Source organism: Babesia bovis, assembly GCF_000165395.2.
Source record: "Babesia bovis T2Bo chromosome 4 map unlocalized Chr4_1, whole genome shotgun sequence".
NCBI classification, from domain to species: Eukaryota; Apicomplexa; class Aconoidasida; order Piroplasmida; family Babesiidae; genus Babesia; species Babesia bovis.
This window is the reverse complement of record NW_026261571.1, coordinates 1,291,796-1,307,268: the sequence shown is the minus strand read 5'-3', so window position 1 is coordinate 1,307,268 and position 15,473 is coordinate 1,291,796. Positions and strand designations below refer to the sequence as shown.

The following is a 15,473-nucleotide window of genomic DNA, read 5'->3' as shown; positions in this document are numbered from 1 at the left end:
ACTCAAACATTCATTTTACGTAAAGCATAAACATAGATATTAGTTTACATAACTTAAAATGGTGTTTTGAGAGTTACGATTCGGCACCCGATGATGGAAACTGTCGCATCGTATGCATTCAGATATTGCATCCAATACAATATTGAAAACCGATGGATCAGATGACGATACATCATTTGTTGAGTTTGTGCCATTATAAACGCATCTCATCAGAGGTATCCGGCGGTGTCTTCACCGTTGGAAGTAGTTGAGTCGTTAGACTGAGTGGTATTTTCCGAGGCATCATAAATGTTGGCTTCGTCTGATGATTTACCCAGATGGTGTAATGCGTCTTTAGTAGTTTCTAGAGCTCCGTTCAGGAATTCCTTTGTAGGTTGGCCAACAGTTTCGTTTAAGAACTGCTTAGTACCTTCATGGGCTGCGGAAATGAAATTCTTGGCGCCAGTACCAAACTCATGTATGATTTCCTTGGCAGGTTGAGCAATGTTTTCATTCAAGACTTTCATGGTAGTATGAGGAACCTCCTTAAGGAATTCCTTAGTTGGTTGAGCAATGTTCTCAGTTATAACCTTCTTGGTGACTTGAGGGACATCCCTGAAAAATTCTTTAGTAGGTTGAGCAATATTCTCGTCTAAGAAGTGCTTAGTGACTTGGGGAGCCTCCCTGAAGAACTCCTTGGTTGGTTGACCGATGTTTTCGTCTAGGAAATGTTTAGTGGCTTGGGGAGCTTCCCTGAAAAACTCCTTGGTGGGTTGGCCAATGTTCTCATCGAAGAAGTGTTTGGTGACTTGAGGAGCCTCCTTGAAAAAAGTCTTAGTAGGTTCGGCTACATTCTCTTTCAGATAGCCTTTGGTTTTTTCGTGAGTGTCCTGCATAAACTTTTTAGTGGGCTCAGCAACATTGGCTTTCAGATAGTTTTTGGTAACTTCGTTAGTATCCTCGATGAACTTCTTTGTAGGTTGGGTAACGTTTTTAGAGAAAAAGTCTCTGAATTTCTTTATCCATCTTTTGTACCAAGGAGCTTCAACGTACGAGGTCAAGCTACCGAGCAGAACCTTCTTCACCATGTCAGCATAACGACGTGCAAACTTGGAAAGAGTTGGAATCTGGGTCAACATGTAATCTTCGTAGCTGCTAGTAAGTTGAGTGATACGTTCGATGCTCCTTTCTTCAAAATCTTCAGGAACATTCCACCTGATGATATCACTCAATGTTTGCCTAATACGACGGCTGAATATCTTTGTAGTGAAGCTGAATCTGTTGAAAAACTTGGCGTTCATACTGTTTACTGTCAAATAAGTCTTGTAGTTCATGGTAGCCATATAGAGTACCTTGTTGACAAGATATTCAACATCGGTAGTTCCTTCCTCGTGCACAACATTGTTGTTCAACAGACCAGTGACGAAGTAGTGGTAATCACCATGGTTCGCTCCATTTCTGAAACGCAACCATTCGCGTTTTACGCTGTTCTTAGCAGGATTGGATGCACTCTCTTTGAACAATCTGAACGCAGCATCCAACTGGTAAGGGTTTGGAAGAGATAGAGGTTGGTACTCTTGATACAACGGATATTTGACATTGTCAATCGTAAAGCATCCGTACATTTCACAACGGTCAGCATAATTGTTAACTACCTCACGACAGTTGGAGTCCTCAGGAGCATTAGAGCAAACATCATTTACAATCTGCTCACGGCCATTGCTCAAAACATGTTTCATATCCTTAGTAATGTTGTGCATGTGGTCACGGAGAGTCATCAAAGTATCAGCTGTTTCCAATGTGGAGGTTAAATCACCTACCACTTCAGCTGGAGCGAGACTTCCTACTCTCTGATTGTGGCGAAAAGCAGACACATGGTGTGAAAACACCAAGAAAAGGCAACCGACAACGCCGCTAATGATTCTCATTGTCTACAATATGTCCGTAATATTATTGAACTTAGTATCTAAAGATTAATCTGTGTATTGTTTGTCTATAGCACTGCTATATATAAAAGCCGACAAATGTATATGTAAAATACTATCCGTCGAAAGATACAAACAATAGTCAGTGTGTGAGTTCATCATATCGGTCTAGACACGTGAGATGCACCTTGCAGCAATTTGAAGGTGCACATATGTGCGAACAACAACGGAATGGAAAAATTAAATAGGTAGACATGGCTATATCGCGGCAAGTACTTAACAGTACCATTAAATAAGATTAATTTGATCTTATTAAAACGTCAACATAACACAAAAAGCAATGTTTCATCTGAAAACGGTACACCAAGAAGTAAAGTTATCATTGACACACTAGATAAATCTCTTTATATTAATCCGAAATGCAACTGCGATAAAAAAAGTTATTTGTAATTGTCGTTATTCTACAGTATTTTTAATAGACACTGTATTTTATCCACCTCGACATACAAACTTTTGCGCCGGATAAACGTTCGTACATTTTTTGTCTATTTATTGAAAACAATCGCTACTGCTACAATATTTATTTTCAAAATTGACATTTATTAACGTAAGCTCAATATTTTATATTGAAATATTACAATGTTAACTTCACATCGATTTATGCACACCTTGTTTCGTAATATTCTTGATTATTTATATAAGTGGTATCCGACCTGTCGCCATTATAATAATTTAATTCCATATAATGATACAAAATAGAGGCATATTTTATAGTAAATTAGACATAGTATAGCGTAGTTGCACAATTGTGACTACTAGGTTTGATTTTTTATTGAATTTAATTTGTTCATCACCCGAGATTCGTATTAGAGTGTATATATATTGATTGGAAATCCAAATATGTATTCACGTAGAATATATATTCTTCTTCTGCGCAAATTAAATACTTCTAGACACGTGTTCCTTCCTGTAGACTCAAACATTCATTTTACGTAAAGCATAAACATAGATACTAGTTTACATAACTTAAAATGGTGTGTATACACAAATTATATCATGTGAAATATTCCATTGGTTAATCACTAGATGAACCGTTGTTTACTATATGCAGGATAAATTGATATGAACAGCGATTATGATTTAGCTAATAACTCTTCTAGTTGATTGACTAAATCTTTGTAACCAGTTACAGTATGGCCGATAACATCAGGATGATTGTAGATCTCAAAGTCGTTACCTCCCTATAATTTATAAAGACAAAATAATTCTCCAAACCTCTCTAGTGTTATCACCGAAAAAATGAATTACGTCGCATTTTTCAATGTGAGAAAGCGCAATCGATTTACTCCATGCCTGTGTTTTTATATTATAAAAACATAATGTTTCGTATAATAATTAAAAGAATCAACATCAGCTATTTCCCAACGTACCTTGGGATAGACATCGATAGAAATTTGTCCACCCGCCACAAATGATAACGGACAATCGTCGCTATCGAACTGAGATTTTAATACTTGTATGAACTTCTGCCTGACATGGTGAATAGAGTCGTATTCAACAAATCTTCTGCGGTCATCCATAGAGCTATTGCGTCCGGGAGGACATATGTTAATTAGACTTTTACGATGTTCAATAAAGGTACCCCTAAATCACAATAAATCATGAACACTCATAGATAACACATAACACTTATTAGAAAACAATCCTTAGTAACAACTAGGTAATGTAGGAAATTAACCAATAAACAATAAAATATTTAATAAAACATTGCTTCTGAAACGTACCGTTTAGTTGGAATGTCTAAGTCAGCAATATACCGAAGAGAAAACTCAATCATTTTACGAAGTTTCGTCTCCGGTATCGCCTCAGTAATATCCTAATAACTATTAGTGTTAACATTAAGAAACATACCAGTGATTTCACTAAAACATTTTTAACATAGACTTGTGTTCCGTTTTCGGAAAAAACATAATCGAACTCATCAATAACTATATCATATTCAATCATGGAAGGTTAACCAACACCCATCGTTAAGTTGTCCTTTTATCTTATCATACTTTGACCCCGATACCACAGCAATCTCAAAGTTTTTAAGTTTACATCGCCTCAATATATCTTTCACATTGTTGCTTATAACCTATATGTTGAATATCATATTAAAAATACATTCAAATTCATAAAAAAAATACACACCTGTACCGGATCTGTCAAAGTACCGTCCATGTCAAAAATCAGCATCTGTCGAACCATTTTGGCGGAGTTGATTCGTTCATAACTATTTTAAATGTTATAATAAATCGTCGAACGATTAAGTGGCAATGTGTACGGCGTATTATTAGAATCATACGTACACCTATTCATCCATGTGTAAATTATATCCTATTGTATATAGCATTATATATCAGTTATGGCAATCAATATTGTAAATGAAAATATCGCACTTTTAAAACTATTGTATAAAACCTACAATAAGAGGTAGGTCAAATCTGTGCCTTAGTATAGTATGTATGAAATCTATACATCGTACAGAGATATAGAGAGTCTCTCTGATTTGGAATTCCATTACGGATTATTAAGCAACCAAGAAGATCTGCTCTTTTTAGTCGACACAATATGTCGTGAATTGGCAGAAATATCGGAATCAAACTCCTTAAGGAATCATTACAACCATATAACTCAAGGGTCCAATGATTACATATCATTCGTGAAGGCATTAGGTAAATACTATTTGCATTCCTTAATATGACCATAGGTTACGATGATATAGAAGAAAAATATAACGACGAATTGCTTCGTACGTCAACATTTTTTGGTGATATTATGAACAGACATTCTATTGACGGAGCTACTGTGTACTCGTGTTGAAAAGAAAGTCTGCAAAGTTCAGCATTTATTCTCAAAATCCTTTTCACAAGTATGTTATTTTTATTTGTTTTAAAGGAAAACAGGAAACCATAACTAATGCTGAGATACAGAAAATAGTTTCCAGTTCTACTGAAGTAACAACCGATGTTGATGATGAAATGTTGTGCTCAATTATTGACGATATATCGCAAAGAATTAACAACGACAACCTTGTGGAGTTATTGAAATTAAGATTGGAGAATGAATCGCTATTCAATAGCATAACACTAGATGCTGAGACAATAGAGATCATCAGAGAGGTAGCAAAATGTTTGTCCGAGGAATATAGAGAACGTTGGAATCTTCATCTCCTAAGATTCGATGCAATGTTAAAGGTATTCCTGGACTCACCTAACTTAAATGTATGTTCTTAATTTGTCAAAATAATGCCAACCAGCAGGACGACCCCAAACTGCAATCCTTGATGTCTGTTATCCACATGTGGCGCAATAGCTGTGATGCATTATTAAAGCCTTTCAACATATATAGCATCTATCGAGCACGAACGTATGTTGAGACTATATATGTAGTTTGGAGTTTTTTTATATCCACTAATATGCTATGGCTATCATTGAATCACTCTGTGTGGTATATCAGTAGACATGTTATACATATTTCAAACATAATTACGTGTATATATTCATTTTGCCCGTTTAATTTCGTAAAGTGCATACATTTCACTATTCGTATAACTATAATTCACAATCTGTAGTGATATATTGGAGATTAAGACGACATCATCTAATAATCAAGAACTAGGAGTTACAGAACTTTATAAAAAGCATATTAATATAGATCCGGATGAATCGTTCCAGTCATTCATTAAACGAATACAAATATCAGATCCCATAAATAGGGGAGGACTGGTTGATGGATATACAACGAAGAAGTTTTATAAGAAATATTTAAAGAACACTTTCAAGCATAAATAATCGATAATGTATCTAATTGGGATACATACTGTATCTATGAATAATGTACTCTGTGGTGTAGTTATATATGTCACCAAGTGGTGTATCAAACGTAGGAATGGAGTACATATACAGAAACTAGTGGCAGAAAACAAAAAACCAAAACGGAGGACAGCAGTAGTCACAGCAAACCAAAATATAAACATATAGACACTACGAATAATAATCTGTCATTCAGCATGATTACTATTAAGAAATAAAGATGGATGCATCAAGAACAATGGTTTAATATTAAAATAGATAAAATATATTTAGCACATAAGAAAATTGAATACTCAAACTACATATCACAAGTTGAATTACGCTATATATAGCAATAAGGTATACAACTGATATATAATTACCAATACAACTGAAACACTGAGAATACAATCAATAAAATTGCAACAGAACGATCGTCATTTCTCTATTCATTATACATAAAATGCATCTGAATACAACATATGTGAAATAGAATATACAAAGTGTCTCTATAAAACGCAATGTGTAATGGAAAATAGATCATATCAATAGAATGACCAACTACACACCGCACATGTTATGTGGCCAGCTGATATAGACGCATTAATCACAAAAGATAATGGCTGAAATCTCATTTTATAGCTATAATATACTATATCGTACCAGAAAACAATGAGCTCCAACGTAAGGAAACGCAGGATACATCCTGCTCACATGAAGCATAAGGATGATGGCTCATCCAGTGGTATGTAATTACTGTTTTTTGCAATATGGTTAACCAATCCTTTATGTTTGTGTATGTTCATAACATATTCAGGTGTAAAGCCTATGTCTTTAATCGGAAGCCCTAGGACTGAAAATGTTCCGGATCCTTCGCCTTTTATGACACAAGACAACCTTGATCGTGCACCACCCTTGCCTACGGGAAGTATGATTAACAGACCGCCAAAATCATCGCATTCTTCACCGACAGTTTCTTCACATGTGGATACCCCGAACTATCCTGGATATCCAGGTAACAACCAAGGGGTTAAAATAACGCAGCATTATCCACATGACGGTGTCCAAAGATATTCCATAGGTGACTCTGATGATGATATTAACTCAGCAAGGATAAATACTGGTGCAAATAACGTTGATCACAATATAAACATCAACCCAGATACATACGTACCGAGTCCCTTCCTAACTAAGCAGACACCTGCATGGCAACCGTTACGTAGGTCTTTTATATATCATAATACATTGGCGCAGAGCATGGATTAAATGATACGCAAGATGTCCCCTTTGGTACTATGAATAAGGAACCGGGTTTCCAACAGTCCAATTTCCCTGTTAGCGATCTTAATTGGAAAGGTAGCTTTACACAGCAAATAAAGCAACTTAGTGAGTATTATATGCAACACGCCCAGAGCGATGAGAGCGAGGTTGACCCGCCGCTGCTAGAGGAACTAGGAATAGATGTCGATGATATCATCAGGCATATCAAGTGCGTCGTGCTGTTTAAGAGGTATGTTCCAGATACATCATGAAAATATTCTCTAGTGTCGACAACAAGGAGTTGCAATATGGCGACTTCACAGGATCACTGTTGATACTCATTCTATTCGCATTATGTATGATAGTTTCATGTAAATTAAACCTTGGACTGGTATACGCGGTTGAGGTACTAGGCAACACGTCTCTTTATATATTGTTCAATCTGCTTTCCCAAGACGTATACATTGAACTGTCCAAACTATTCATTATCCTGGGCTACTCTTTGTTACCCATATGTTTGGCGCCACTTATTTGGATATTCTCCAGGTTTGCCAAGCCGCTGATACTGTTGCTAATATACCTTTGTGTTATTTGGAGTACTTCAACGGCTACTAGGTTATTAACCATGGTATGTATGCACATGAGATAACACACTGCTTACAGGAACTTAACATGGCAGACAGAAAGTACATTGTTTTGCTCCCCATCCTTATATACTATATGTTTCTAGCCCATACCGCTATAGCATAAAAAACAACGTAATAATGTTTAAAAACAGAAATATTCAAGATAAAATATCTTTAGATGTCTTCGTTGCCGATACAATGAAACCGCAACATGGACGCAGTTCGGCTGTCATAACAGGATGTGTCCTTAGGGGTAGCATCTACACTCGTTATCAAGAATGTGCATAAACATACCTGATACTCTCTACAAAATACCTCGTCAAATTTCACATTGACATACTCCTCACTCAATGTGAGTTCAGCCTGAAGTTCAGCCATTGGTTGATATTGTTGTCCATAAAGAACTAGACGACCGCCCATCTCCAGATACATATCAGCCGCAGCTTTGAAGCTTCTTGTATATAACGACACCATGGAGTTAAGCTTATTGCATTTGTTAAAAGCGATATTTCCGATCAGAACTTGACAGTTCATAACCTCCTCCTTGGTAGCGTTGTAGAGAGGATATATTCCAGGTATTTGGCTTAGTTTTTGCCGTTTCACTTCTAGAATAGAATGATATAAGAAATCATAGAACTACCTTTCTCATCCCTACTGTCCAAATCTTCCCGGGGTGATTCCATAAATGATTTGCTGCCACCTGCGTCAGATTCATCAAATGGTTGTCCATAAACGTTGTTCAGTAAACCAGTGATATTAGCATCTTTTTGGTTCATTTCATCTTGATCAGATATATTACATTCCTGATCGCCGGGCAAATTAGAGGTATCTGCTGGCGCTCTTACTGGTCTCACCGATGTGATGCCGAGCGGGATGTACTCACTCATATCAAGTGAAAATATATTGTCAAAATAACGAATACCAATTTCGTGTACTACCTTGTCACTCACTCCTTTCGCCACCAACCGATATATTCTACCTGATCCTGTAAAAACAATATATTGCATCATTAGGATCAAGAAAAGTGCAAAATTATAACGCAAAGATGACTAATAAAACTGGACGACATAATGACTGGCATATAGTAATATATTCCATCTATATACTAATATATACATCAATATCGCAAATATCGAATTAGACCAACCTGCAAGTCTTTGGCAAACCGCAGCAGTTATAATCCCAAGGGCGTGGTCCAGTACCATTACCTTATCGTTGTACTTGATACTGGCCAGATACATCATCATAGCAAGGTTTGAGAAATTTAAGTAGCTGTTCCATATAGTGAAGCAATTTTTTACTACTTACCCAATCTTGTGTGGAAATGAAGTAAAGTAGCAATCACATACATTATATAAATCACATGGTCTAACGTAGAACAGCTTTATATGACGAGATTCCTTACGAGATATATATTTTTCTTGCGCCATCTTTGACTTTTTAGCAAAGGTCTCTGAGTTGTCCACTATTGACTCAATCACCTCCTGGGCTTTTCGTTCTGGTTGTAATGAAAATGATTTCAAGTGACGTACCTCTTTTCAGGCGTTGTATATCATCGTAGCTCAGCTTTTGAGCAGTGTTGTCATCATATACATCACGATTGTCCGATGAAGGTATATTCGACTCGACAGATATGGTTTCCCTGATACGATTACGGTACTGCTGATACTGCGGGTCGTTACGACGGATCTTAATCCATGCTCCATCTTCCTTTGTGAATACATCGCCGTAGGAGCATCCAATCAGAGCATCAAGATTAAAATTATCTTTGCATATTTTGACCGTTCTGTAAACATGTTTATCGTTATATCATACACATAGTATCTTATACTTTATACACACTACCTTTGTTATATTCACATAAACTTCATAAAAACGTACTTTCCTCTTTCGACATGAGCAGTAAATCCACCCTTATTGTGTATCATTAGAATCACTGTATCATTTTCCGCTACAGGACGGGATATATCATGACCAAATAGAGATTCCATTGTATATTGTAATCAAATATGCGAATAAATGTGTCGAAATATATCAGATGACTATTCGTCAACGGTAGAATATCCGGCTTAATTAATCAAAATTATGTTGTCTATTAATATATTATTTTTCAAATGTACTTTTTTAGTTAAAGCAACAAAATAAATGTTTATGTGTATAAATAAGAAAAACAAAAATAACAAATCAACGCTTCGTGATAGCACGCATATGGTAGATGTGTAATATTCAAAATAGTAGTTTGGTATATATTTCTACTACTTTTTCCCGCGTTTCTGCGATTTGCGATGCATACGAATATCTTTCTTCATTTGGTCTAGCTGAGACACTCGTGTGTAATCACGCTTACGGAATTCAGGCATCAACTCCCGAGTTACCGCGATTCCCATGGCTTTAGCCGTACCGATAATACGTTTACATATGACATATAAAGGAATCCCTATTAATGGCGGATCCATACATTTACATTTGGCAATGTGATAAACCTGTAATGACATATAACAATGTTGAACGTATGTATATCAAGCACAAGTAGTTTATTCTAACGGGCAAAATAACGTTGTTCACGCCATAGTGGCCAACATACCTCTTTTAAGGTAACATTGCCTACAATCTCATGCTTAGGCTTAGATGATCCCATAGGAACACGAGCGATCCTACGTAAAAACCATTGCGATCCAGGAGTTCGAAGTGAGAATTTATATGACGCGTTTGATAACGTATATATCCTTACTTGAATTGGAACATTCGGCCTAATTAACTGCGTCCGTTCATTAAATTTCTTGCAAAAATCTGTCATGTTAATACCCAATGGACCTAATGCTTGACCTATAGAAGGTGATGGTTTGGCGACAGCCGCTGGTACTATCAACCGGTATCTTCCAAGAAACTTCATTAGTGCATATCAAGTAAGATATATCAGTCACGAATAGCCATGGATATTATAATCAGCCATGTATATAGTTTTTAATAATCATTGTACTGTATTTAGTAGATACATTAAGTCTAAAAATGAAATAACATTCAATTAGACAGCAATTTATCCAATGACGTACATCAGATCGAAATCATATGTATCGTCAAGACACAGTTCAATACACATTGTATAGCATATATAATATTAAAGAATCCTGTGTTATATGAAAAATATAACATGCAAAGTCCACTACATTATATTATATTTATGAATTTAATGATGTATTTTAAAAGTAAAAACCATAGGTGTGGTTAAAACGCGTCGAATGTTTATGTCAATGCCACACATTGATTCATATGTTGCGGTTGAGTATCATTTTTACTATAATATATTCAATGAAAATGTTATTAAATTAATGTGTTCAATTCAATTATTTTCATATTATACATGAGATTGTTATGTATAACGGCGTTATTCATGTCATAAAGTGCCAGGTGTACAAGGATAACTTTTAACGTAATCATCGCATTTCATAGAGTAGCATTATTTAGGTAAGTATATAGTGGTGGAATTTTGTAAATTTAATGGTATTAGTATTCGATGGGTTCCTATTTACCTTATGTAATCCCTTTCCATTTTTGTGCTATGCATATTAATCGTTTTTATTTATATTGATTGATGGAATACCTACATGTTTGGATGTGGCTGTAATAAATAATCATTCGTTTATATCACTCATTATTATATAGGCTTTACTTTTTGTAAACATCAAATGACAAAATGTCTAACTACCCTAGTGTTATCATAGATACCGGGTCACTGTATCTAAAGGCTGGACTCAGTGACCAGGCTGAACCGCTACTACACTGCCCTAGCATATACGGTGATGTGCGTCGACGTTTCCAAAAGGAGATGGGTAATGAAAGGTACTATGGAAATGAGTGCCAACAACGCATGTCATACATGTCAACGACTAATGTAGTGGACCATGGTCATATTTTTGATTACGATATTGCTGCTGGTCTATGGAAGTACGCTTTTGATACCATGGATGTTGAACCTAAAGGAGCTTCCGTTTTGATGATTGAACCTGTGCTTTGTTCGGCAGAACACCACAGGAAAACGGGAGAAATATTATTGGAAGGTATGGGAGTTGAAGAAATCCACACCTCAATGTCCGGAGTGCTTTCGTTGTATGGCGTTGGTAAAAGCTCTGGAATGGTTGTAGATATAGGAGATGGTATGATACAAGTGGTGCCAATGGAAGAGGGTCACCTTGAAAAGAAGGCAATTAGAAGAATCGATTTTGGAGGTTTGGAACTTACAATGTATCTTCAGAAGTTACTATGTGAACTTGGGTATCCTATGACGTCCAGGGATGACTTTGATACGTGTCGTAAAATTAAGGAGGAACTTTGCTTCACTTCATTGGATCCTAGAGCTGATGAAAACAACGCTGCAGGTCTAGAGAAGCAATATGTTTTGCCAGATGGACAGACGTTGAGGGATGGCGAGACTAATGTGGTTGGTTTATCTGTAGAACGTTTCTATGTTTGTGAGATTCTATTCAACCCAACCATTATTGGCTTTTCTCATCCGGGATTATCACAGCTACTATGGCAGTCAATTCAGGACTCCGGTCTAACACAGCGTAAACTGCTAATGGAAAATATATATCTTTGTGGAGCCAGCTCAAAATTCGAAAACTTGGGTGAAAGACTGTCATTCGAGTTACAGAACTTGGCGCCAGCCGCAGCCAGGTCTAACATCATGGTCAACACTTCCCGTGATCAACATTTGCTCAGTTGGAAAGGTGCGTGCTTCCTAGGAACGCCGGAAGTAAGACAGACATATAAGGAACAATGGATCACTAAAGCGGATTACGAAGAAGAAGGTCCACGTGTATTTTTACGCCAAATGGTTAAGTAAAATTACATGGTACTTCATCTTACTCCACCTATTAACCTTATAGAGTTATAATATTAGTGATAGTAATATACAAATCATATCTAGCATCCATATTAGTTATGGTTTCGATACTGGACCGCTCAGCACAGAACCCCTGGAATACTTGGAACTTCTGTAAGAACTCCTTAATTGAGGATCCGTAAGCTTGTTGTGCTTCGCAATAAGCTTTTGAATAAGTAATGGTGTTTTACAATGTGGTGTATTGGCCAATGGTGTTTTAAGCGGAGTTGACTGATACTTCTTGCGCAGGCGTTCTGCTATTTCCTCACGCGCTATCGGTTTGGGCACGTCGTAAGTTGCGTCATTTCCTAAAGAAATTAAAGGAGTTTGAACAAAGTCGTACTTTGCCATCTGTTCCTGATCAATCAGGTCTTTACATTCACTCAATCCGAATTCAGCAATCAAGTCATTAACCTTGCCGTGGAATGCATTCTTTAGGTGTTCCGCACGACGCTTTTTCTGTCGTGATTCAAGTTTTGATATCATTTCATCGTGATCCGATGGCATGGATGTATTATTATGACGAATTTGCGATTTGTTAGTGGTGGGCATGTTGATTCCATAATCTTTATTAAAAAACAAAGCATTGCGGCTATGTTCTTTATTTGATTGAACTTCACCGCTGCTAATACCCAAGTTAGTCAGAACCTGGTTAGATGCTATAGCCAAGTTGTGCTTTCTAGCAACACCTTCCATCCAAGAATGCTTCTCGTTACTTTGAGTTATGCTTTTCTCTAACAATCTGCCAAAACTGCGATTATCCTCCGACGTAAATATTCGGCTGAATTCATCAATCCTTAATCCACCTTTGCCGACATTTACAACGACGTCTTCGTTGCCTGTGGTACGCAACTTTATATTCATTTCATCATTATCATCATCCAAACGCTGTAGCTTATCCTTAAGGTATTTGACACGGGCTTGATCACCACGTGATTCTGCCTCCAACAGCAGATTGTTCACACGTAATTTCATTAATCCAGGAAAGTAATCACGTTCAATAATCGACTCCAAACAACCGACATAATCTTCTTCATTTAATTCTTTCAGCTGGTAATTCCTTCGAATACGTTGCAAAACATCGTCGTATGGCACCAGAGGCTCCTTTTGAATAGTTGAGACTGCATTTAAGCGCCAATCATTCTTAGATTTAGCACAAGCTACTGCGGAACTGTCATTATTTAAGACTTTTGATGTAGTATCAGGCTTCTTAGAAACAATTATATCAATATTTGTTTCCTTCTCTAGTGATGCGATTTGTACCTTGGGATCCAGGATAGTGTTTTCGAATTTTTTCGTATCTGACTTCGAGTTGTCAATAGATAACACGGCATCTACCGATGATGTGGCATCTTGTTCTGTGAATTCCTGAAACGTAGCATCTGCGTTATCCGAATCGGCCACATCCGTGGAACAGAAACCTGGACTCCGGCGATGCGAGCCACTAGTAGACGTTCCTCTGCTTATATTGCACAATTTACCTAGTGAAACAGAGTTAGCCATATTACCGTCATCCATATTAATTACACATTGAATATATTAATGTTAATTACAGTTCATATTCATATTTAACCACATTATTGAGATAGTTACTAATATTAAAACGTCTGGTATTTACACATCGGACTGATAATAACATATTAATTCGCTAACAAAGATGTAGAGCATATTAATTCCATTTTGTATGTGTTCTATGATTGACCGTTGGGATCACTGTGTAACACTATAACGATAACGTATACAAGAAATAACATGTAGCTGACTAAACAAATGAAAGTACAAGGCAGTAATACGTTTGAAGCGCATTATGCGAACTTATATGGAGAAAGATGGGCAGCGTTGTCCACAGCCCTGCGAAATACTCAGAATACAATCGCACTAATACCTCCGTTCTATTCTCATATACCTGATATGCTGGATGAATGCAAGAATCCGAATACAGATATAAAACTGGAGAATCTGGTAGGAACATCGTATTATCGCAAATCTGCTTTTCCTTTTTGCCATGAAGAGGATGAATTCAAACCTACGGATAATGGTTTAATTAATTTGGATGACATCGATTTATACGACAAAAAAGCTATTTTAAATGCAAATAACTTAGTGGGAACTGTATTTGATAGTGTCTATCGCATTAATATCGGAATATGCTATGCCTGTTATGCTCTAGGACCGCAGCCAGGTGAAAGGGTTATGGATATGTTCGCACATGGAGGAGTTCATAGTCTTATATTTGCTTCGCTTATGTTTCCCACTTCAGAATCAGTGTCGCAAATATCAGGAGAAGGTAAAAGCACTATGGAAATTGTTGAATTAATCAATCGAGCTAGAGATGATATGCTATGTAAAGCAGATAAGTCTTTACTGGTATGCGCCGAGCCAACCAAAAGCCTATATGCAACTTCTATGTCAAACCTACAAAAATATTTGCCAGAAAGATTGCTAAGGTCAATGAATGTACAAATAACATGCTACGATGGAATGAATCATAAGTTGAAACGATTCGGAACATTCGATCGCATATTCGTAAGGATGCCTCCACATTCCTACTATGCAACACCAATGTCATGGAGTAAAAGGAATTTAAAAGATGATTCCACGAAGGCATTGAACGCACTGACCACCGCCATTAGTTTCCTCAAACCTGGAGGGACAATATTATATGTTACAGAATCACTTGATCCCATAGAAAATGAGCTCATTATACACACAGTTCTTCAATCTATAGCAACACTAAGGCATGAAACAATCGATTTAGTATCTGACTTGGAAAACCTAAGGAAGAAACTATCATGGATAGATGAAGCTAAAGTACCACTACCACAGGTAGAAACGCGAAAATACGGGTGTGCTCTAATGCCAGATAGAACAAATTGTGGCCCTATATACATATGTAAACTGGTTTCTAATAATGATTAATTTTATTCATAATTAAGCACCACTCTAATGTCGCGCGCGTAACACT

At 36.7% G+C, this 15,473-nt stretch overlaps 9 protein-coding genes across 9 annotated transcripts; 4 read left to right on the top strand and 5 right to left on the bottom strand.

Annotated features, from left to right (window-relative positions):
- Window positions 1-47: 47 nt before the first annotated feature.
- On the bottom strand, window positions 48-2,050 carry BBOV_IV009860 (Rhoptry-associated protein 1 (RAP-1) family protein). Its single transcript, XM_001610858.1, has one exon. The coding sequence runs from the start codon at window positions 1,905-1,907 to the stop codon at window positions 210-212; it is 1,698 nt and encodes a 565-aa protein (XP_001610908.1). The 5' UTR covers window positions 1,908-2,050; the 3' UTR covers window positions 48-209.
- A 975-nt stretch (window positions 2,051-3,025) lies between these two features.
- BBOV_IV009850 (Eukaryotic phosphomannomutase family protein) lies at window positions 3,026-4,177 on the bottom strand. Its single transcript, XM_001610857.2, has 7 exons — window positions 4,098-4,177; window positions 3,927-4,041; window positions 3,816-3,892; window positions 3,689-3,780; window positions 3,335-3,548; window positions 3,180-3,257; window positions 3,026-3,145 (listed from the first exon to the last, which is right to left on the bottom strand). The coding sequence occupies exons 1-7, from the start codon at window positions 4,152-4,154 to the stop codon at window positions 3,038-3,040; spliced, it is 741 nt and encodes a 246-aa protein (XP_001610907.1). The 5' UTR covers window positions 4,155-4,177; the 3' UTR covers window positions 3,026-3,037.
- A 105-nt stretch (window positions 4,178-4,282) lies between these two features.
- On the top strand, window positions 4,283-5,775 carry BBOV_IV009830 (uncharacterized protein). Its single transcript, XM_051767735.1, has 7 exons — window positions 4,283-4,379; window positions 4,434-4,621; window positions 4,657-4,698; window positions 4,733-4,818; window positions 4,853-5,170; window positions 5,206-5,315; window positions 5,521-5,775. The coding sequence occupies exons 1-7, from the start codon at window positions 4,312-4,314 to the stop codon at window positions 5,738-5,740; spliced, it is 1,032 nt and encodes a 343-aa protein (XP_051623332.1). The 5' UTR covers window positions 4,283-4,311; the 3' UTR covers window positions 5,741-5,775.
- A 574-nt stretch (window positions 5,776-6,349) lies between these two features.
- BBOV_IV009820 (uncharacterized protein) lies at window positions 6,350-7,771 on the top strand. Its single transcript, XM_001610854.2, has 5 exons — window positions 6,350-6,485; window positions 6,558-6,959; window positions 6,995-7,250; window positions 7,286-7,628; window positions 7,664-7,771. The coding sequence occupies exons 1-5, from the start codon at window positions 6,413-6,415 to the stop codon at window positions 7,748-7,750; spliced, it is 1,161 nt and encodes a 386-aa protein (XP_001610904.2). The 5' UTR covers window positions 6,350-6,412; the 3' UTR covers window positions 7,751-7,771.
- Window positions 7,772-7,782: 11 nt separating this feature from the next.
- BBOV_IV009810 (initiation factor 3 gamma subunit containing protein) lies at window positions 7,783-9,630 on the bottom strand. The gene is made up of 7 exons (XM_001610853.2): window positions 9,508-9,630; window positions 9,159-9,412; window positions 8,935-9,124; window positions 8,774-8,898; window positions 8,267-8,611; window positions 7,921-8,231; window positions 7,783-7,886 (listed from the first exon to the last, which is right to left on the bottom strand). The coding sequence occupies exons 1-7, from the start codon at window positions 9,615-9,617 to the stop codon at window positions 7,785-7,787; spliced, it is 1,437 nt and encodes a 478-aa protein (XP_001610903.1). The 5' UTR covers window positions 9,618-9,630; the 3' UTR covers window positions 7,783-7,784.
- Window positions 9,631-9,835: 205 nt separating this feature from the next.
- On the bottom strand, window positions 9,836-10,809 carry BBOV_IV009800 (putative ribosomal protein L11). The gene is made up of 2 exons (XM_001610852.2): window positions 10,211-10,809; window positions 9,836-10,109 (listed from the first exon to the last, which is right to left on the bottom strand). The coding sequence occupies exons 1-2, from the start codon at window positions 10,517-10,519 to the stop codon at window positions 9,882-9,884; spliced, it is 537 nt and encodes a 178-aa protein (XP_001610902.1). The 5' UTR covers window positions 10,520-10,809; the 3' UTR covers window positions 9,836-9,881.
- A 137-nt stretch (window positions 10,810-10,946) lies between these two features.
- BBOV_IV009790 (Actin family protein) lies at window positions 10,947-12,518 on the top strand. The gene is made up of 2 exons (XM_001610851.2): window positions 10,947-11,091; window positions 11,290-12,518. The coding sequence occupies exon 2, from the start codon at window positions 11,321-11,323 to the stop codon at window positions 12,467-12,469; it is 1,149 nt and encodes a 382-aa protein (XP_001610901.1). The 5' UTR covers window positions 10,947-11,091; window positions 11,290-11,320; the 3' UTR covers window positions 12,470-12,518.
- An 18-nt stretch (window positions 12,519-12,536) lies between these two features.
- On the bottom strand, window positions 12,537-14,065 carry BBOV_IV009780 (Nuclear protein Es2 family protein). Its single transcript, XM_001610850.2, has one exon. The coding sequence runs from the start codon at window positions 14,024-14,026 to the stop codon at window positions 12,566-12,568; it is 1,461 nt and encodes a 486-aa protein (XP_001610900.1). The 5' UTR covers window positions 14,027-14,065; the 3' UTR covers window positions 12,537-12,565.
- Window positions 14,066-14,249: 184 nt separating this feature from the next.
- On the top strand, window positions 14,250-15,437 carry BBOV_IV009770 (uncharacterized protein). The gene has a single exon (XM_001610849.2). The coding sequence runs from the start codon at window positions 14,279-14,281 to the stop codon at window positions 15,425-15,427; it is 1,149 nt and encodes a 382-aa protein (XP_001610899.1). The 5' UTR covers window positions 14,250-14,278; the 3' UTR covers window positions 15,428-15,437.
- Window positions 15,438-15,473: the final 36 nt, after the last annotated feature.